General features: G+C 40.9%; 1 protein-coding gene across 1 annotated transcript in view; it reads left to right on the top strand.

Moving 5' to 3' along the window:
- Positions 1 to 23,551, top strand: part of Ddhd1 (DDHD domain containing 1) — a 73,906-nt gene that overhangs the window by 26,663 nt on the left and 23,692 nt on the right. Inside the window, exons 4-7 of the mRNA XM_023723743.1 lie at positions 8,643 to 8,771; positions 9,837 to 9,984; positions 16,975 to 17,081; positions 18,335 to 18,441. Coding sequence (XP_023579511.1) covers positions 8,643 to 8,771; positions 9,837 to 9,984; positions 16,975 to 17,081; positions 18,335 to 18,441 — 491 coding nt within the window. The remainder of the gene's footprint in view (positions 1 to 8,642; positions 8,772 to 9,836; positions 9,985 to 16,974; positions 17,082 to 18,334; positions 18,442 to 23,551) is intronic.

Below are 23,551 nucleotides of genomic sequence, written 5' to 3' on the forward strand. Positions count from 1 at the left end.
AAAAAAAAGAGAATGAATATTAAACATTCGGAAGAGGTATTTGGAATAGTCAGTCACAGTACAGAGGAATTATTACAATAAAGCTTTCTGGGAAATCCCATTTTATATAAAGTTCGTGAAAATATAATGTATTTGGAGACTCATTAAATGTTGTGGGGATTTTGAAAGAAACAAAACAGTTGTTGACTAAGGAAGGATGTTAAGATAATTCCTGTTGTACCTAATTTTATCTGTTTCGTTAGGGTAGCTGTATCCAAGAATGGATTATATGTGTTTGTTACTTTCCTACTGACCTCAAAATGAGCATTGAATTAAAGACATTGATCAAGGTTTGTTAAGCTTATACTTTTGTAGGCAGCTAAATTAGGTAGAATTATAGGCAGTCAGACAGGACCAGCCTGCCCCCCACCCCTCCCTTTGGGGTCTCTGTCTCTCTTTCTCCCTCTCTCCCTTTCTCTCCCTCTCTCCCCCTCCCTTTCTCTCTCCTTCTCTTCCTCTCCTCCATCTCTCCCCCTTTTCCTCTCTCTCCCTCTTTCCCCTTCTCTCCCCCATCTCACCCTCTCTCTCCCTCTCTTCTCTCTGCCCTCTCCCTCTCCCTCTCTCCCTCTCTCCCCCTCTCTCCCTCTCTCCACCTCTCTCCCTCTCTCCCTCTCCTGTCTCTCCTCCTCTCTCCCTCTTTCCCCTTCTCTCCCCCATCTCTCCTCTCTCTCCCTCTACTCTATCTGCCCTCTCCCTCTCTCCCCCTCCCTCTCTCCCTCTCTCTCCCTTTTTCCCTCTCTCTCTCCTCTCTCCATTTGTTCCTAAAATTCATCCTTCAGTTTGAAAGAACACAAACTCATCCCAGGTACCTTTCAGTTCAGGAGTTTCATTTCCCCCTATATCAGTACAACCACATAAATATGATTTATAAATAAAATATTTAAAAATAAGTATTTTTTCAATTTACTTTTTTTTTTTTTTTTTTTTTTTTTTTTTTTGCGGTACCGGGGATTGAACTCAAGACCCTCTGCTTGCTAGGCAAGTGCTTATTCTACTGAGCTATGTACCAGGGATTGAACTCAAGACCCTGCACTTGCTAGGCAAGTGATTATTCTACTAAGCTATCTCCCCAGTCCAAAATAAATATTTTTGAATTTACAAAAAGATAATCACTTTGTTTTTTAGGTATTTAAATCTAAGCTTAGTTACCCCTGAGGCCTAACATGAAAATTGATTTTCTCTTGCCCAACCCAGGCTCGGAGGCATTTATCCAGGAGCCTAACAGATTGAAGCCTGTTGTTTTATTTGAGGTTAGTCATACAAATAAAGTCAGGCCTTCAAATACATAGTTTGATAATACCCAAGCATATAAAATAATTACTTTTTAAAAATTGAAAGAATGGGCTGGTGAGATGACTCAGCAGTCTAAGCACCTGCATAGGCAAGCACAGAGACTGGGGTTCACCATGTGCTGCACCAGCCCCCCACCCCCGACCCAGGCCCACCAAGCCAGCCAGCGAGACCGGCATGGTGGTGCGTGTGTGTAATCCCAATGCTGGGGAGGCTGAAAACAGGAGGGTCACTACAAGTCCAAGCTGCGTAGTAAAACTTTGTACCAAATACAATAATAATAATAGAAAGAAATAGTAATACGTATCATTCTCACCAGAAAATACATAAGCAGGGGCTGGTGAGATGGCTCAGTGGTCTAAAGCACCTACTTAGAACAAGCTTAGGAAAGCCCAGGGACCATGGTTCTGTCCCCCAGCACCACATGCCAGCCAGCCTGCCCCCTGGTGGGCTGAGCTGGCCACACACACACACACACACACACACACACATAAATTAAAAAATAAATAAATACATCAAGTTTTTTTAAAAAAAAAAATACATAAGCAGAATTTAATAGGGAGAAAATGTCAAATTCAGCAGGAGGACCATTCTTAAAAATAACTAACCAGTCCTCGTTATAAGGATTACAGTCATGAAAGACAGGAAAAACTGAGCAGTGTGTCATCACGAGAAATGGGACATGACAGCAAGCTGCAGTGTGGAATCCTGGATTGGATCCTAGAACTGAAAGAGACGAGTAGAAGAGAAATCTGCAATTCCAGCATGACTGATTAGAGGAAGTGCATTTGGAGGTACTTGGAGGAGAGCCCCAGAAAAACACAGGCATTCTGAAGTGGGGGAGGCTCCGCACCCAGAAACGGAAGCTGAGCCCAGAGATAAATCCTGCACATCAAACCTAAGATCTGGGTTGTTGGAGAGGAAAGCAGTGCCATCAGCCGCCTCCCCCTGGACCCTTGTCCCAGGGCTGCCACCCTGGGAGCTGTCATTACCATCTGAGGGGAAGAGCCAGCCCTGCAGAGCTCCCTAAGCTCTCTGCCTCCAACATGGAGAGGAACCAGGCTGGGGGACTAGCTGCGGCTGATGAACAACCAGAGGAAAGGAACTAGCAACACACAAGCAGTCGGTCCTTCCAGAGGCCGGCCCACCACCCACTGAAGGCAGCCGGCAGGGACCCACAGGTGTCTGCCCCTGGGAGACACAGGGGCTGGGGGCAGAGGGACTGAGTAGAGCCAGTCCAGAGCGGGCCCGTTCCTGTTAGTCCCCGAAGCACCATAAGAGTTGAGTCAGTGGGAAAACCGTCTACACGCGCGTCCTATGTGGCACGAGACCCTCTGCTGAGCTCTTGCAGGGCTGGTTGGCGATCTGAGTGTGAAGGGTCCATGGGGCAGAGAGCATCCAGCTGCCTCTGCGGCGCAGGAAGGCCCCTAGAGGAAGAATACTGAGCCCAGCAGGCATTCCCAGGCTGGCCTGAGAAGTCACAGAAGCAATCACAGGAGATCCTTGAGTGTCAGGCACACTGTTTGACATCCTCCTCTTCCCAGATTGACTCAGGTAGTTGGGTCTTGGGACAGTGACAAAGGTCTGCAGTCAGCCACACACAGCAGAGCTTGTAGCCAAGAAGGACAGTCCTCACCACCCACAGACTCCTACTGTAGCGGAAGGAAATTGGGCCCTGGCTATATTGGATAGCAGCAGTGGGGAGGAGGTGTTTTCTTCATTGGGGTTTCTTCTAGGGTCTCCAGTTTCGTTTTGTTCGGGGTTTTTGCCGCCTCTGGTCTTCGCCCTTCGTGCTTCTGTTGCCAGTCAGCCTGGGGTTCTTTGGCTTGATTCAGATGGAAATTGTAAGTTGGCCGTGCTGGCCTGCACCCTCGCCTGAGGTCAGCTCCGACCGGTGCTGGTCTGTGCTGCTGCCAGGCACTGCCTGCCTTTGCCTCTTGAGCTAAACATGACGAGCCAACTGTGCCCAGTGCTGGTTTCTTCTGCCTTGGCGTCATTTTGTGCTGGACACTGTAGGTCAGCTCTACCAAGTGCTGCTCTCTGCCACTGCTCTTGGTTGAATGCCGTCTCTGGTGCTTGTGCGTGAATGGCTTGGAGTGCTTATTGCTCTTTGTTTGGAAACAACCACTCTGTCTGCACGACCCCCAATAAAGATCCCAGGTAGATATGCAGGACTTTTGAAGTGTGTGCTGCCCATGAAGTGAGTCAGGAGTAGGTGTATAGGAGCACCAGGCCAGTCTATTTTACCTTGCTTGTGCTGCAGCACAGGGTCCGTGCACGGGAGGGAGCGCTGCTTTGGAGCAGCTTGCAGGCCTGTCTCCACAAGGGCTGGGCAGGGCTGAAGGCTCGCAATGGGCGTTGGGTATGCATACCTGGGGCCCAGGTCCCTCTTGTACACCCTTCTTCAGAAGGGCAAGTTCCTCTGGAGTAGCAGGAGGGCAGGAGGGGCTCTCTGCTGACCTGGCCGCATCATGTTGAAGTGGAGAGTGGCAATTTGATGAGGACACCGGAGCAAACTCTCCCAGTCTGTGGGGGTGCAAGGGGGAGCAGAGGGGATGGTAGCCAACCACACAGCCGAGCCAAACCACCCTCCAGCTGGCAGGTTCATTGTCTAATTTTTTTTTCCTTTTTTCTCTTGGTCTTTTTTTCTTAACACCTTTCCTCTATTCATTCTTCCTCGTTAAAAAAATATTTTTGATCTTTTACTCACTTATTGATTTGGTACAGAGTCTCACTATGCAGCTCAGACTCATAGTGATCCTCCTGTCTCACCCTCCTCAGCACTGGGATTACGGGCATGCGCTGCCACACTTGGTCTTGGTGGCCGCTTCAGCGTGCCTAGGGCCAGGGCCAGCGCAGCATATGGTGCCGGGGATTGAACCTTGTCCCTGCGCTCGCCAGGTAGGCGTTTAGGCCCCCAAGCTAAGCTGTCTCCTCAGCCCTCTTCCTCATTTTATAGTCCCTGTTCCTCATTGTACTTGCTTCCCTGTCTTCCCTCGCTGCTGCTCTACCTTTCATGCACTGTAGATAGAGTGCATGTGCAGCAGAGTAAGAACAGACCAGAGCCTTGACTTGAATGGCACCGTGTGTGGTCATGCCCGTGAATCATAACAGAAGGGGGGTCACCGCTGACCACACGCGCTCCAGCAACCTCACAGCATCCCTAGCCTCAGCTAAGCCTCCCTCCCCGCACCTGCGCAGATGCTCTCATGAGCCTCCTTCACATTAGCCCTTTATTTACGACAGCGCTGAAAGTAGTTCTCTGCCACACCCCAGACTCACCATCTATAACAGTAAAATGTAGTCTGTAAGGGGCACTGATAAAAAAGCAAGTTCTAAGGTTTGTGATCGATGGAGGGTTGGACCTGTAGCTGCTGTTCTGACCAGCAGGAGTATTCTGTGTACAACACAGTGACTGGGTCCCTCCCAGTTAATCTAAGTAGCATGCAGGTTAGACAGTACCTGTTGTCACAGCTGAACCCGCCTCACTGGGAAGCAGGGCCTGGCTCAAGAACCGTGTGTACCAACAACAGATTCTTTATACTCTTTACTGTGTTGGGCCTCAGCCTTATCTGTGTGCACTTACACACACACACACACACACACACACACACACACACAGGGGACATGAAGACTCAAGGCAACGAAGTGCCTCCAGAAACTCCCAGCTCTCCAAAGCAGATCCAGGGGGCAACAGTGAGGAGGAAATCAAATGCCAAATACTGAGCTACATGCAAGGATTAGAGAAAGCGAGCTCGAGAATGACTTAATCCCAAAGGTAGTGGAACTAACAAATTGACCAATGTGATTATAAAAGAAGCAACAAAGATAGAAAGTTGATACAAACTGTGCAAAATGTGAATGACAACTTTATCAAAGACATAGACTTTAGGAAAAGGCGCCACACAGGAATCATGCCGGCAGTAGAGAATTCTACGATTACGTGAACAGCAGAGGTGGCCAAGGAAAGGAGTGTCTCAGACCAAGATGGAAGGGAGACTCGGGACTGTGCACGCAAAGATCCTGGACAGCGCATCACTTTAAAAGGTGGTCGAGTGGTCCCTGTTTTCCCATTAGTTGGGACTTGGCTCATGTTAGTTTTACATGGTTTTGTTTCTCTCTAGTAAATTCTCAAGTTTATGTCAGTTTGATCTACTTTGGTGTGTTAGCAGCTTTTCCTAATGAGTGTTTTGTCCTCAACTGTTTCCTGGTCTAAATGGTGCATGTACTCCTGAGTAACTGACCAGAAGGCACATGAAAGAAGAAACATTTCAGTGAGGAAAACTGCTCCAAATGTCGTTTTCTGTCTCTGTGACGTTAAAGTCTTTTTATACCCTGATGTAACAATGCAGCTTTTAGCCTTTGCCTGTAGTTCTTGTAGCATTCTAACTGCATGTAGGTGTAGTTATTAGATATACAAGCCTCCTTAGTATTGCCTTATAAGCATCTTCTAAATATCTTCATTGCACAAATTCTACATATACTTTCATGTGTATATACAGCAGATTTGTTACAGTATATAGCCGGAATATTTTTGCATTTAAGCAGTATTTAATCTTTGAATGTCAAATATACAAGGGATTAAAGAAGAAAATCAAATATACTAGAACAAAGTTTGCTATAAGTTCTGTAGTACATTTATTAATTGAATTAGTAAGTTGGTTTTTAAGGTTTAATTTCAAGTGGACTTAAACAGTAATTTGTTTAAAATACAATTAAATTGCCAGGGATATAGCTCAGTGGCATAAGCATCTGCCTGGCAAGCACAAGGTCCCAAGTTCAATCTCCGATATAAATAAATAAAATAAATAAATAAATAAATAGCTTTAGCAAAATTTAACGAGGACCATGTTGATGTTAAGGTTACCTGCTGACTTGCTAGATATCAAGCCTGGCTTTCCTCTATGTTGTCTGTTTTACCCTTACGAGATATCACAATATACATTTTTATTAAAGACCTTTGTATTATTCTACCACTAATCTTTCCAAAAGATAGTTAAAAGTAAAACTTCCAATTTAATTTCATTTTGTATGTTTAGTTTGTGAAAACCTTTCAATGACTTGAATAAAGTTGTGAAAAGATTCGGGCCTGGTGGTACATGCCTGTGAGCCCAGCACTTGGGAGGCTGAGGCAGGAGGATCGCCGTGAGTTTGAAGCCATCCTTGGCTCCATAAGCAAGTTCAAGGCCAGCCTGCCCTGCATAGTGAGACTCTGTCTCAAAAAAAATAAAATAAAAAATGTGAGAAGAATATGTTGATTCTGAGGAAAGCTTCAAGGCAACCCTTCTGTACTAGTATTAGAAAGTATCCAGTGGAATGTATGCTGTGGTATCTTCTTAGACAAGCTTCTTGAAATGTTTAAAATGTTTTATTGTGTTCTCAATTTGTGTACATCTTTTGGTTATATAACAGTTACAAATTTGATGAAAGTAAATAACCTTAGTATGTAAAAATGTCATGTTCTATTTTTAATGCTGTCTATTCAAAGACATAAATGACAATCACAGAATTGTCTATAACTGAACCTTTTAAGTATTTGTCTTTGTTTCTTTTGGTAAAAGTAGAGCATATATTTGATAAACATTAAGCTAATGTTTGCTTTACTGAACTTCAGCTAGTGTATAAACGAAGCATTTAGAATAATGTTTGTCAAATACAACTCAGTTTTTTAGTTAATGCTAGAACAAAAAACCAGAACAGCAAGCCTCATTCAAATTTACTTTGAAGCTCAGTGTTTTTGCTTTCTTAGTTGTCTACCACCTCCCTCCCTTCTCCCTCCCTTCTCTCTTCAAATGGAGAGGATATAAGGAGAGTTCAGATGCGGCAGGTCTTAAACGAAAGCGTTCCCAAGGTACAGTAATTGTAGTTTTATTTCTCTGTGTAGTTATAGTCCCAGTTTACTGCATTCCCTGTATTTAAAACATAGCAGTGCCCTTAGTTTTTTTAGAAGTCTGTCCCTTATGCATAGGTTGTTTGTTACGTGTCTATGTAAACATGTGTAAACTGTGTTTAAGTCTGAAGTGAGACATGTGCCAGTCCTAAGAGGTCTTACTTGAAGAGTGTGTGGACGATTGAAAAAGGGACAAAATTTTTCTGGCTTAACACCATTTTCTAAATATCTGAAAATTATAGTCTTTACTTTTAAGCTTATATTGCTTAAAATTACCTTAACAAGAACGTGGTTGAAAATATTAAACCCTTGCGACAGTTACTTTTTAGTATCTGAAAAGTTTTTATTCAGAAAGCTGACCTTGTACATTATTTTCTGTGGAGCTGACAGTATTATTTATTGTGCTAATCAAATACTGGTTTTGTCTTCTGTGTCAGTAGTGTATCCTAGCAAGTAAGTAAAATATAAATTGATCTTTTATACATTTTTAAAATTACATAACTAAGAAGTACATTTTGTCATAGTGTAATGTTTATTCTACCAGGTATTAAATCCCCTTGATTTTAAACCTTGCTATATATTTTTGTATTGAACTTAAGGTTATTTCAAATCAGAAAAGGTAGACATATGATAGGCACTATTAGTATACTGTTTGGTGCCAGGGATACAAAATTGATCAAGAAATAGACCCTGTCTCACAGAGCTAATGAATCCTGGAAGTGTAGAGGTTTGGATTTTTGTTTTGTTTTGTTTTAAAGTCTTTTGTACCAAATGTAATTCCAGTTACAAAAATACATTAACCATACTGACTTGGACACCTGGTAGAAAATATTTTAATTCCTCTTTATTAAAACCTCTCTTGCCTTTGGATTTCTGCTTTAATGAGCACTATCCAGTGGTAATTCACTCTACTCTTCAGCCCAAGCACACCTATATTCCCAGAGTCCTCTTCCCATATTCTTGTTTTATCTTGCACTGAGTATAATTTTTATATACTTTTCAGATGTTTATAGTAAAATCTACAGAACATAAGTTTAATGGGACATAAGTTTCTGTATCAAAGTTATTGTGGACTTTCAAATACATGTAGTATCTCTCAGACCTAAGGAACAGTCATGTCACCTGGAAGCACAGGTGTTTTAATAAAACACTTCACCTATGTAGCAGAAGTAAAACTTGTGGTAGTTCCACCATTTACTCCACAGTGTTTCAAGAAGTTGTCCTTTCCTGTAGCATGGTTAATCAGTCATAAAAACCCTACCCATTACTTGACAGGTTTTTTTTAATGAGATAGTTTTTCCATCGAACTGAGTTATATATGTGAATTATTAGGTAATTTTGATTCAAAGACCCAAGTGTTACAATTTTTCACACAAGTAAAGTTTCTTGTAGAGACTTTCAAATGTTTCTTCTTTTGCAACAGCTGTTCATAGTTTCAAATTGAGTCGAAACCACGTGGACTGGCACAGTGTGGATGAGGTGTATCTTTATAGCGATGCAACAACTTCTAAGATTGCAAGAACAGTTACCCAAAAATTGGGATTTTCTAAAGGTAATTATTAAATATTACTAAGTTTGATCAAAATTGGGGCACTTTTTTTCTTACATCCAAAATAGACACTTGAAATTCAATTTTACTGTATGTTAATTAGGTTTTAGCAACTATTAAATGAAACTTATATTAAGGTAATTAAGCTGACATGTGTTCATCCATGAATATACAGAATGATCTGGTAAGATTCATGAGTATTTTTCTTTTCTTTTTCTGGAACTGGGAATCATAAGTATCTTTTATACTTATAGAAGCATAAGAGCACTCAGTGCTGAGGCAATAAAGATAAAGCACAGCTATCAAAATTTCATATCGAGGAAGATAAAGACTGAAATTTCTCCATTGTATTTAGTGACAGGAGGGTCAGTGGTGACTTGAACTGGTGGAGCAGAAGCCAGATTGGGATGGGCTGAAGCATAACTAGAAGGTGAGGAAATGAAGGCAGTGAGCAGGCTGCTCCGAGGAGGCTTCCTGAAAGACAGGCGAGGGGACCTCAGGGAAGGCGGGAGAGCATGGTCAAAAATGACGTTAGTTGTCTGATAAAATTTAATCCCATTTTTATTTTAATTTGTTACAATGAATATGCTTGTATCTCTGCAGATTAGTAGTTGTAGAAGTTGAACTATCTTGTTAGTAGTTGAATATTTTGTGAATTGCTTTGCCTCATCTTTAGCCCATTTTGCTGTTTGAATAGGTGTCTTTTTACTTTTTGCATAGTAAGCTCTTTTTGTATATTTTAAATAATTTTTCTCAATTTGCTACTTGTTTTATTTTTATTTGTTGGTATTTTTGTAAAGAGACATCTTAAATTTTTATGTATTGTTTGTCCTTTTTCTTCCTAGTAGTATCTGGCCTTGCTCTTACCTCCAGTTCTCTTTTTATTGCCCAATCATATATATCTCTATATCTCTATACAGAGATATAGAGATTTAAAATTTTTATTTCCTCCTCTCTAGCCCAAGTGAATTTGTTCTTTATCTTCCTATTACTACTTTTTAAAAAGCATATTGTGAAAGTGCTACTTCTCCAAATCAATAGTAAACTTGGGATCCTAATTTTCCACAGCATCAAGTAGTGGGACCAGACTTCATAGAGGTTACGTAGAAGAAGCCACGTTAGAAGACAAGCCTTTGCAGACAACCCACATTGTGTTTGTTGTGCACGGCATTGGGCAGAAAATGGACCAAGGAAGAATTATCAAAAACACAGCCATGTGAGTTCTTTGATGAGTACATTCTGCATCTAGCCTGAAACTTGCACTTGTGTCCAGGTGATGAGAGCGACTGGCAGAGTGTGCTGTTCCGCTGCTGTCTCTCCGGTGCCAGTTCTCCTCAGCCAGTCGGGTTTCTGGACCCATCTGAAGGGTGATTCTGTCTGGATGGTGATCCAGCACCCCAGCACCACCAGCGCCTGCGCAGCAGAAAGGCTGACCAGAAAGCCTTTCTGAACGCCATGTGCCAAGTTAATCTAGGACTGAAAGCAAGGAAAAGATGCAGTTTCAAGTTGGTATTTTATGCTCTGAATTTCAGAAACTGAGAATCCAAGTTGCACAAGTATAAAAGCTAAGAATTGTTTAAACTGTCAGTTAAGAGCTTAACCTGTGCAACTAATTGCTACCAGAGAAAACTGAACTCTCAAGTTTTGTGCAGAAAACAGTGGAACACCAGGCAGGTTTTTAGCTCACTGGTTAATTTATGTTCAGCTTGATGCTGAAACCTCTTTTAAGTACTGAGAGATGATAGATGGATGAACGGATAGATGGATGGACAGATGGATATTTCAAAAATATTCAGTTCTACACTAAAGGGAATGTTAGAGTAAAAAGGTCCATCACAAATTCAGCTAAGCGCTAATAGCCAGAATGCAGACAGATCTCATCAGGTACAGACCTATGATGCAGGCTGGGGAGATAGCTCAGCAGCGTAAGTGCCTGCCTGGGAAGTGCAAGGACCCAAGTTCGATCCCCGGTACCACATGCCATGCTGGGCGTGGTGGTGCACGCCTGTAATCACAGTGCTGGGGAGACTGACACAGGAGTCCAAGCTGCGCAGCGAGACCGTGTGCCAAATACATAAATAAAAGATTGTTTTAAAAAAAATCAACCGTTGGGGCTGGTGAGATGGCTCTGTGGTCTAAAGCACCTACTTAGAACAAGCTAAACTAAGCAAAACACAGGGACCACGGTTCAATCCCCCAGCACTACATGCCAGCCAGCCCCGCCCCCTGGTGGGCTGAACTGGCCACACACACACACACACAAAATAAATAAATAAATAAGTAAATAAATAAATAATAAAGTATTTAAAAAAAAAAAAATCAACCGTTGAACAGTTCATCTGATTCTGAGCCTTCAAGTAAATGTCTCTTGAGTCCTTATAAAGCAAATAATGTGTGTCCCCAGCACCATCTGGATAATAATACGATGTTCAGTTTTATTTCACTCTTTACTGTAACATCATCGTACCTCCTGATGGATTTTTAAAAACGTTTAAAAATTGTTAGATATTACAAGATTACCCTTTTCAATCCCCATAGCTCCTATTATAGGAGTCTCTTTCCTCAGATCCTTATTTTCTGGTAAGCTGTTTATTAGCTCTGGTAGTAATTCCCAGACTTCAAGACGCAGATCATTTGCTTAGATATAAATGACCTTGAGAAGTGCATTTGCTGGCGTAGTCTCCTGACACATGACGAGATGTCAGTTTGTCCTTTGGATGCAAAGAGGGGAAAACTGAACACAAAAAGTCTTAAGCCAAAAGGCAGATTGGTGACTCCTCCTACTGAGCAGCCCTGGGGTGATACTGTCGTCACAGTCCTGTCAGCTGTACCCTCCTTCAGGCTGGAGCCCCCAGATGGAACCTGTGGGTCCAGATGCGGTCGATAGCATCTTCGTTTGCGTTCAAAGGAAAGAAAAAGTCTTCCCAAATGCCCCGGTAGTTGCCTCCCAGTGACCGAGAGTGTTGCATGCAAGTACTTGAAGTCCATACTTGTGGCCAGGCAGAGTCTGATCAACCAGTTCTCGTAGTCCCACCTGGAAGTCAGGTGTCAGCTGACATCGTCACAACCGTAAGGAGAGGTAAAGCCACAGATAAAAATCAAGACCTGTGTTGGAAGTGAGATGCACGAACCTAAAATGGGTCAAAAATGTTACACTTCAAGGAGAATTATTACCATTTCTTCAAAGGCAGGTAAATTTAGTAGGAAATCTTCTATAACTTAGAAATCGATGGAAAATTTTCATACAAGCCTTTAAAGAAAATGAAATTAACTTCGTCTTTATCCCTGCAATTGTGAAGCTCATTTGTTCTTGTGAGGTGATGTGTGAAATTCCAGGTGGCCTAAGGGTCGCTGTGCTCCGCTCCTTCGGTGGCCTTGGTTCTCTTATGTCTCAGCTGCGTGTACTGCAGTCTTCCCTCAGTGCTTTAGTGAACCTGTAATAAATTCAGACTAGTTTTATCATTTCTATTATCTGTATAAGTTGAGAAGAAAGTTTATAGACAATTTCTAGAAATGTCAGAATTGGTTCACCAGAAGGGATAAATGTGTTTTAAATATAATTGGAATTATATTTAATAGGGTTTTATTATAAGAGAAGTCTTCACTAAAGCTATATATCTAGAGCCCTAAATTAGTCACTTAAAGCTGTAGTTTTAGAACAGTGTGAAGGGAATTATCAGTTAAACATGATTGGTTGAGTTTGTAAGTTATCTTATACCCTCCTGAAACTTCACTAAAAATACTAGCGAAGGAATTTTAAAAATAAAAAACATAGACCCCCTAAGTACTAAGAAAAGATGGAAGAAAAACAGTAACAGACAAGAATGTCAACAAAACTTTCAAATAGGAAATACACATAGTTTGCAAATCAAAAGTCAAAAGTACATAGCATGGCTGGTGCTCCTTTCTGTGTCTTCCCCAATACCCTTCCTCCTTGTATTGCAGTTTAAATTCTTCCATATTTTATTTAAGAATATACAAATTTTTTCACATAAAAGGTGGTAGGCTATAAACTTACAGACCTTGACTTTTGTTTAAAAATGCACATACCAAAAAAAAATGCACATACCGTGGAAGATTATTTTTCACAATTTTCTGTTTTCCTTCTGAGTATTGTACAATATACATCACATAGACTTATTTTTTTTCCGGAGCCATTTATCTCTCCTTAGTTAGACAATACTTCTCTGGTGCTATTAATCTCTTCTTTTCCTTTTCAAAATATAAAGTATTCATGGCCTGGCAAGAGAACACAGAAGGTAAAATAAGCTTATCATGACTAAAATCATGATTTTTATTCACTTCATATTATGCCAGCACAGTGATTTGTTTTAGAGTTGTCTTATAATATTTTTTAAAAAGTGAAAGATATATATGATCTGAAGAGAAACCAGAGTATAATATATTTTAAATTACTTCATGTTCTCATTTTTCTCTGTCCTCATTTGTCTATTTCTTGTGCAGTCAAGACCTAAATATTTAAAAGATAAATCTTACCATCTTTATTATATTACTGTTACCTGTATGAAGGAGTATTATCAGTTGTAAAACAATGAGGAAAATCTCTTACGTATTACAGTGGTTTTTTGAAAATATTTACAAAATTAAGGAATCCTCAGCTAAATTAACCAAGAAGATAAAAACATACCAAAGTTATTAAAATTAAGAATAAAAGGGGGACACAACTGTTAGCTACCAACTTTACAGAAATAAGATGGATTAGAAGGTAGTATTATGCACAGTTCTCTGGTAATGAACTAAATAATTTAAGGGGACAAATTCTTAGAAATTACAGAGACTACCACAATTGATTGATTTGGCACTGAGTTTGAAGACGTAGAAAAATCCAACTAGAACTATAAAAACTAAAGCATTTGAATTAATACTAAAAACAATCCACTAAAAATGTCCAAAACCAGATGACTACTCGGGTGAATTACACCTGTAATTCTTGCACTTGGGAGGCTGAAAGCAGGAGAATCACTGAATCCAATCTGCATAGTGAGACCCTAGAGACCCTGTAGACCGTGCACTAAGTACACTTAAAAAATTTCAAAATTAGCATTTAATTCTTTACAAACTCTCCAGATTTAGGAGATTTTCCAACTCATTCTGTGTACCAGTATTAGCCTAATACTGAAAAAGTATTTAAAGAAGGAGGAAGAGATTAGTGTCTGTTACAGACGCAGAACACCAGTTACTAAATCCAGCAACATGCATAAGTGGGATTTATCCAAAAAATACCAAGTTAGCTGGAGTGACTTCCTAAGGGGAAAACAAAATGTATATATAATACAAAGACAGGGAATGAGGCAAAGATGGAGAGTTGGGAGAGAAAGATGGATATGTTGTGGCTATGTCCCTAAATTTGCCTTACTAAAACTAGTATATATTAATTAATAAGATAAAGGAAAAATGCATTGTGTGAGTTTTAATACAGGAAAAAGCATTTTAAAAAATACACCACCATTTCATAATAAAAAGTCAGAAAGGTGGAAACAGAAAGGAACTGTCTCAGCCTGTTAAAGGAATTCTACAAAAGGCCACCAGCTAAAAATCACACTTTAATGGTGAAAGACCAAAGCCTTTTTCCAAAGATCAAGAACAAGACAAGGATGTCCCCTCCCACCACTTCTGTCCAGCATTGTACTTTGTATGTGAGCCAAGGCGGTTATGCAAGAAAAAGAAAAGGCATTCAGGTTGGAAAGAAGTAAAACTATTTCTTCTTGTAGATAACATGATCTTACATATAGAGAATCCTAAGGAAGATAGGTAGACAGACAGATAATGTGAGGACTAATAATTTAATCAAGTTGCAGGATAAAATGTCACCGTACAAAAATCAAAAATCAGTTGTAGGGCCAAGGACATAGCTCAGCAGTGTGAACATCTGCCTGGCAAGCACAAGGTCCTGAGTTCAATCTCCAGTACCAAAAAAATCAGTTGTATTTATATATTAGCAATGAACAATTTGAAAATGAAATTACTATAATATCACAAAGAGTAAAAAACTAAGGAATGGGGCCGGGGAGATGGCTCAATGGAATAAGTACTTGCCTAGCAAGCACAAGGGCCTGAATTCAATCCCGGTTCTGCAAAAAAAAAAAACACATGGCCACATAAAAACTTGTTAAAGAATGTTCCCAGTAGCATTACTAGGGTCATAGCCAAAAAAAAAAAAGGAAGCAAATCAAGTGTTCATCAACTGATAAATGAAGAAAAGTAGTATACTTTTAAGGTGAAATAGTATTCAACCATAAAAACAGTAAAGTACTGATTCATGATACTGCATGGATCAGCCTTGCAAACATGCTAAACGAAAGCCCACACACACAGGGCCACAAGTTACATTATTCCATTTGTATGAAATGTCCAGAATAGGCAAATCCTCAAATCAGAATCCTTTGCCATGGTTGGCAAAGACTAAAAGAAATATGCTAAATATAACATTTGAATTTGGAATGATAGCATAGTAAAGATTGTGCACCTCTGTGAATGTACTAAAAGGCAGTGAAATATTGAAAAACACAACTAGTAAGGTTGTGTCAAAAGCACCATGAAGCTAGTTTAAGGCAACTTACAGACCAAAAATTGGAGACACTCTGAGCATTAGCGGGGAGAACAAAACAGATTGAATCACTGCCAGTGTTTAGATAAATTTCAAGTTATAAGACATCTTCTGTGGATTAGGTATCTTTTGTGTAACCAGATCACCAAGGCCTCTGTTGAAATTTAACTCCAATTGTAAGTCATTGTGAGGGTGGAAACGTAATCCAGTATGGTATTCAGGGGTGGTGCCTTTGGGGGGCAGTTAGGATTAGATTGGGTATAGAGGGTGCAGCTCCACAATTGAATCCCAGTGGCTTTGCAAGAAGAGGGTGAGATACCAGACTTGTGAAGTTCATACTCCCTCCTCGTGTGCTGCTCACGTCAGCCCCTGGACTTTGATCTCCAGACCCAGAGTACCCTGTTCCAGGTGCTTCATGATAGTAACTTCGAACAGGCCACTCCATGCTCAAAAGTTACAAAAACTAATAGTAACTGTTTTGAAAACTGGTAGTAAAAGGGAAGAGTTAAAATTACCCTGCCTTTTAATGAATTGTATCTCAGATATTACAGAACCGTGTCCCACAGCGGCCACATATTTGACATAACGAAATGCCTATGTCCAGAGGTAGATAATTTTAAACACATAAGGAGTAATGAGATTTTAAAAGGTATGTCTTATAGCCATGATCTAAGCAGTAACTACAGTATCAGTTAAAAGAGAGAAAGCCGGATGTCTGATGCTGTACATTCTACCAGAATAGAACTTAAGTAGGATGAGTGTGTGTGTTTTGCTACCAACTGACAGAAAACATGGGGCAAAGAGTATGTCAGGTAACACTGTAAGGATTCAGCCAGCAGAAACCAGACTCTGAGAAAATCTATAGAGAAAGCAAAAAAACAACTTTAAAAAATTGTAGAGAAAAAAAATCTAAAGATTCGAAGACAGTTAAGAAATATCTGAGACCTGCTGTGCATGGTCTGTATTTGGAACATAAGTATAAAAATTTTCAGAAATTTAAAGGTATTGTCCTTTGATACAATAATATTGACTAGAATATATTTTAGAAATACGGTATATACAGTTTACAGGTAAAATTACGTGATGTCTTGGATTTGCTTTGAATCATTCAGTAATGCTGTGACTGTTAAAAGCAAAACATGAGTTTTTCAGAATGAACTGCTCGGTGTCTTGATTGCATAGTGCTAATCACAAGCCTGTACATAGGCTGAAATTCATAAAACTGACACTAAAAGAAAAAAATAAATTCAGTGATACCTTAATTCTGAAAATAAAATTTTAAAATCCGTATTATTAGGAGAAGGAGTAGAGGAATAAATAAAAGAAGAGGCGATGATGAGTAATATAGTATTTAGAGCTGGGTCTTGGCATCTAGATACTCATTACCCTGTTCTGTGTACATTTATAATTATTAATAGTGTAAAAGCTTGGAACATTTGGAATTATTGATGGGGGACTCAGGAAAATGACTTTGAACATTTCCCCGTGTTGCAGACTTACTTAGTATAGCAGTACTTGAAATATAACTGTGGACAAAGTTGTAGACAAATGAAAATATTATTATATATGTGAAGCTACTGGGTGTTTTTTGTTTTGTTTTTGTGGGAGTTGCTTTAATTTATTTATTTTATTTTTTAGGATGAGAGAGGCTGCAAGAAAAATAGAAGAAAGGCATTTTTCCAACCATGCAACACATGTTGAATTTCTCCCTGTTGAATGGAGGTCAAAACTTACTCTTGATGGAGGTATATTTTGTTTTAAAGTGGAATGATTTAGCCAATAGCAGCCTTTTTCCAATGTAAATGTAGAAAATTTTAGAAAAATGTTTACCCAGTAGGAATAGTATGTCGTCCGTTTCACTGTCTTGGGGTGTGCTGTTTGTTTGAGATTATTCTACACTTGTTAAATGACAGCGCTATGGGGAAAAAGGTGAAAATTAGTCCCTACTTGAAGTACCAACTGTATTAAAGACATAAGATATAAAGAAAAGACCAAAACATTGGAGAGAAAATATTCAAGCATTCATGTTTATGATCTCCGAGTAGGGGAAGATATCTTAAAACATCAAAACCTAATTGCAGAGTAAAGTGGATAACTTCGATTGGATCTAAATGAAGGCCCTCAGTCAGGCATGGTGGAGCATGCCTATAATCTCTGCCGCCTCAGAGGCTGGGGTAGCAGGATCCCAAGTTCAAACTTGGCCTGGGCAGTTGAGCAAGGCCCTCTCTCAAAATAGAACAGGGCGCGGGAAGGGTGTGACTCAATGGTAGAGCACTGGCCTAGCATGAGTAAGACCCTGAGTTCCATCCCCAATACCACGACAAAACAGAACGACCTCTTTATCAGTAGATCATAAACCACAAAGAAATGGAAGGCAAATCATACTTGAGGAAAATGTTGCAACAAAGCAACACACAGAACCATCAAAGGCCAGAGAAAAGAGCAGCAAAACGCACACAGTGTATTGTGAAGCACGTAGTATGGCCTGTGGCTAGCTAGAATAGTTTCTTTATATCTTTGAAGACTCCTCTTCTTGTCCTTGCCTGCCAGCTCTTACTGTATTAAAGTGGAAAATAAAATAACCTAGACCAGTGGAGTGAAAACTTGGAGGATTAAAAAACTTGCAGTTGATTGAAATTATGAGCCTTCTCCTGCCTCCTTTCAAGTATTCGTAGAACAGCTCTCATTTATCGTTCAGTTTTAATTTGTTGCTGGCTTGCTTTTAGTGATACCAGGCTCCACGTGAATGTTGCTAGGCCCAGTATCCATAAATCTGAAAAAAAGCAATAGACTTCGTCTGTGCCTTAATGTTCCTTTCTTTTCCCCTTGTCTTTCACTCTTTTTCTTGCAATACTTTGTGAGAAGAGAAGGTCCATTAGAGCCAAAGCTGGCCTTGAACGTTTAAATGTTAAATTATTTTAGGAAATACAGTTTTTCTCACAGTGCCCAAAATAAAGATCTTAAGTAAATTTAATTGGGTTTGGTTTTGGTTTTGTAGACACCGTTGATTCCATTACTCCTGACAAAGTACGTGGTTTAAGGGATATGCTGAACAGCAGTGCAATGGACATAATGTATTATACCAGCCCGCTGTACAGAGATGAGGTAAGTAGCATGGTGATCTTGTTCCTGAGAGGTACGCTTTAGGGGGATAGCATACAAATTTTCTGAATTATAAATTTTATGTTCTTTTTTTAAAAGTAGACCAGAAGCTAGGAATATAGCTCAGCAGCATAAGCACCTGCCTGGCAAGCGCAAGGTCCTGAGTTTGATCCCCAGCACTGCAAAAAATAAAATAAAGTAGAAGAGAAGTTACAGGACTCTGTTAGGATGTATAAGTAGCCTATATTTAAGAGCGAATTTGAAATCAGACTGGACATTGGGATCTTTAATAAAATGGATATTCTCATAAGTGGGGTATTGGTTAGAAAATAATTCTTTGAAAGATGTCAGTTTTATAAATCCCATTAATTGCGTCATTTTATCCTCACCAAAAGCTTCAGACACTTAGGATTTTCCTTGGTTTTGCTGTAAGTGGCAGACTCTTACTGCCTTGCTTCTGCAGATTCACAGAGTGCTCCCAAGTAGTGTCGCAGGTCATCACGCAGAGAACATGAGGGTCAGGGTGGGTGGGAGGATCCCCTCCCCAGGTGCTTCCCATCATGCCAGAAGGAGCTGTGTACCAGGAGTGGCATTCCCTGGGTGCCTGGCGTGCATTAGCTTGTTCGGTCCTCACCAAAACCCTACGGAGGAGGTGCCCTTAGTGTCCTGGTGCAAGGAGGGAAGACACTGACTCAGGAGTGCAGTGACCTGCTACCATGGGGCATCCATAGCACAGCCTCGTTGGGGGCCGCTGGGCAGGCGCTGTCCTTCCCTGGGCCTCCGTGTAGTCAGTGCAGCAAGCACCTGCTCCGCGTCACATGCTGGCTGCCCCCAGGCCAGTTACTGTAAACACCCCCCCTCCCATTAGTGGAGCAGCAGAAAGAATTGCTCCGGGTGGATGGCAGTAAAATCAACTGCTTTGGCAAAATTCTGTTACAAGGAATGAGGTAAGGTCTGGCAGTGTATACCCAGATCAGCTGGTGAAATGTGTTCCAAAGTAAGGAAATCGTTTACATGTTCACTGAATCTATTATGTGTAAGAAAACTGCAGTAAGCCAGCAGTTCCTGCCCTCAAGACAGTTAAAGTGTGCTACAGAACATATATGCACCTTTGTGAAGCATGCGTGAGGAAAAGAAATCCATGGACATTTTTTAGATTGTCCTTAACCCCTTTAAAAAACTATTTTAGGCTTATTGTGATAATATTTAAGGTAAATTTATGTTTGTATTTATCCTTAATGGTAATTACTCCATTTTTTTTCTAAAAGCTATGCAATAAGAATTACATATAATGCAAATTACATACAAACGGTGGCACTGACTGCTGGGTTCCAGTCCCACTGTGACATTACTTTTTGTGACTTCTACACCTGCAGAATGGATATTGGATTCTGACAGTTACAACCTTGCAGTAGGGGTCTTGTGAGAATTACTTGTGGTTTGGCTTCCATTAACTGTTGGCAAGTAGCCGTCCGTCCTCAGGAGCAGTTACTACAGCTACTGTCACTGTAGTTGCTGAATCCTGATAGGCGCTCCAGGAAAGAAGTAGGCCAGCTGCTGTCTGCAGACGCCTCTGCTTTCGTAGGGAAAGGAAATGTTTGATGTTTCTGTGGGAGTTTTGTTTTATCAGTGTGTTTTAATCTAAAAATATTTCTGACTTCAGGAAACTTAGAATAGAATGGACCCTGGCAATAGAATTTAACATATATGCTTTCAAGATTATGTAACGGTCATAGTTTTGGGGTTTTTTTAATGTCATTGTTCTGAAATGAAATCGTCCAGAGAGGGAATGTAGGACGTTAAAAGAAAAAGGTCCTAGTCAGCTCTCTGAGGCAGGAACATGGTCAGGGTGCCTGCAGGAACACACAGGAAGAGAGGTCAGCTGGGAGTGCCTTGCTCAGAGAGAAGTCGCACCCATTTTCAGAGCAGGCAGACAGAAGAAGAGACAGTTCTGTGCAGGGGCCGAGAGGAAGAAAGGAAGGTGCTCAGGGCTCCAGAGTGGGGGCAGGGAGGGAGCAGTGAGCAGAGCCGGGATGAAGACTCGCAGGAGTAGGGGCTGGGGGTGGGGCTCAGAAGTTGTGTGATGTGTGGGCTCGACCTTCAGAGTGCCGGGTAGCATTTGGACCAGAGTTGTGTCCGTGAGTCAGAATTTACCCTGGTAACTGGGAAGGACTTGGACCAGAAGAAAATGTTTAAAACATTTGCCATTGCAGTCAAAGCCTCTGCAAGTTACACCTTCTCTTTAGTTTCAACATCAGAATGGCAAGGCTCAAAGGCGTCCCTTATCCCTTCAAGCAGCTGGAAAAATTCAGAACTGCTTTCCAAATGTCAGAAAATTGTTCAGCCCACTGAACGAGTTACAGTACTTCTTTGTTCACTGGGGCCTATACCATCCTCAGTAGAATCCTTTTCCAAGCTCTTCATTGTTGATGGATATGAGTTTCCTGTTTTTGATAAGATTGAGGACTTTGTCTCATTCAAGGTTTATATATTAGGTGTGGATTAATTTGAGGTGTTGTACATAGTATTGGCAAAATGTGCTAACAATTCAAACATTAGTCAACAACAGCAATAAAAAATTATATAAACTAGCTTTCATCCTTCTAAATAGAGGTTTTGCCAGACACGTTGGCATGTACCTGGAGTCCAGCACTCTGAGGGACTGAGGCTGGAACATCACAAGTTTGAGCCCAGCCCTGGTGACCTAGTAACTTAACAAGAGCCTGTTTCAAAATGAAAGCTTCTTTTAAAAGCTCAGTAGCTAAGTGTAATGGCCCTGAATTCAGTCCCTAGTGCTGCAGAATAAATAAATCCAGTTGAGATTCCTTATTAGAAGCAAGGATTATTGCTGTTTCATAGGATGGATAAGTCTTTCCAGCAGAGCTGTTCTGCAGTGCTCAAAGAAATTCATTTCTCATTTTGTTTGTTCAGAGTCCTCCCTTAATAGCATTCAGCACATCTTCTACCTATGGACAGAAATGCGCTTGGTTGGTTGGTTACCATAGAAACCTTCCTGGTTGCCGTCTCACTGGAGTTTTTGCCAATTTTTCTGTGCCAGTACTTTGCAAGGTTTGCTTTAATCTGATTGGTGACAGTGAGAAAAGGGGAAGAAAAATATGTCCAGTTCTTCCGTGCCGCATCATTTTGTATTCTGCTGTAAACATTGTCTCTGACACAGACCCTTCAGCGTTCCAGAACACGTCTATTATGCATTTGCCAGCTGATATCCAGATGCAGCTGCCCATACACACTTCAAATGCCATTATTTCTTCCACCCTGTAGAAACTTGTTAGAAGAAAAAGAAAAATAGCCCAGGTGAAGAGGCAAGGCACACCTGGTGGAGTTCTGTTATCCACTGTTTAGAGGACATTCGGAGACCTTGAACATGATGTAAAACAGAAGCCAAGAAATGCTCTTGCAGAAGGGGTACACGGTGCCCTCCAGCCACACGGAAGAGCTAGCATATTCTCCACAGCACACAAAGCTGGTCTAGGTTTGAAATAAAGACATTAACCTCCTAGGCACCCAGAAGTGAGCAGTGACTTCACTATATTCTGTACTTGTCTTGCTGATACTTATGTCTCAAAGGGTAAGAGAAGTTACCGGAGAATAATTATGCCAGACCTTGGGGTCAGGGATTTAGCTCAGTGGCACAGCACCTGCCTGGCAAGCACGAGGTCCTGAGTTCAATTCCTGGAGCCGCCGGGGCCCCCCCCCCGCCCCCGAAAAAGCTATTCTGAACCTAATTCTAGCTAACAAAGAGGCCTCTTTGGGACATGTTAGCTTCATGTTTGGTTCACAGTAACCCCAAAATAACTAGGTAATTGTTAGGAATTGCTATAAAGAATGTATTAGGACTTTCACTATATACTTATCATAAGGATAATATGATAATGGATTATAAATCATCTAAATATTATATTCATATGAATTATCAGTAGGTAAATAAATAGGGCTGGGGCTATATAGCTCAGTGGCACAAGCACCTGCCTGGCAAGCACAAGATCCTGAGTTCAATTCCTGGTACTAAAAAATAAAAATAAGTAAATAAGAGAAAGGAAGCCCTTGCTTACAGTAGAATGCTGAAGACTAACTGGAAGGAACGTTGGGCTTGGAAAATCAATTTATAACCATCATTGTAGGATTACATAAGAGAAGACAGCATGACTTACAGTGGACGCTAAATTATCGAGGGGCCGGGTATTTGCATGATCTTACAATGTGTCCTCACAGATCTTCATCAGCTTAAGAAAGAGAAATAGTAATTATGTACAGAAGCCCAGCTACCCCGTCCTGGGTGTCCCTACGGGACAGACGGACGTTGTGGGCCTCCTGATAGAGTACCTGGGGGCGGGCCCAGCCTCACTTGTGCAGGGTGCTAGCTGTGAGGAGACATTGAGACACTGAGTGAGAGCATCGTGCTAAGAAAGTAAGAGACACAAATGGCTGTGGAAGATGTCCCAGATTAAGAGGGTAAAGAGACAGGCTAGCAACATGCCATCAGTGTCCTGGCCTAGACTGCAGCCTAGAGTGGCTGAGCGAAACTCGCAGAGAGACTGACAGAACTGAAATGTGCAAGTAGATTAGTTAAAATACGTGATCGTATGACTTTAGGAAGCTACTAGCTATTCTGTGGTTATTCCTGGTTTTAGGACATACACGGTGAGACATTCAGGGGTGGAAAACATAGCGTGTAGTATATCCTCGTGGGGTTCCTCAAACCGCTGGGAGTGCGTGCTTATGTGTGTTGGAGAAACAGGAAAAATGGCAAAGCACATGGGGTACAATACTAACGTTAGGTGAATCTAAATAAAGGACTGTGTCATCTTTATACTATTTTTATTTTGCAGCATTTTATAAATTTGAAATTTTTTTAAATGAAAAGGAAACATGGAAAAGTAGTTCTCCAGTTTCCTCCTCTAGAGATTCTGATTCGTGGGGCTTGGGAAGTATGGCTTATGAGACCCTGTGCTAAAATGCATTAAAAAAGTAAAATAAGGACCAGTGAGTACAAAATACAGGAAAGGAGCCAGGCATGGTGGCACAAGCCTGTAATCCTAGCACTCAGGAGATTGAGGCAGGAGGATCACTGTGAGTTTGGGGCCAGCCTGGG

This window comes from Octodon degus, unplaced genomic scaffold, assembly GCF_000260255.1.
Source record: "Octodon degus isolate 3935 unplaced genomic scaffold, OctDeg1.0 scaffold00102, whole genome shotgun sequence".
NCBI lineage: Eukaryota > Metazoa > Chordata > Mammalia > Rodentia > Octodontidae > Octodon > Octodon degus.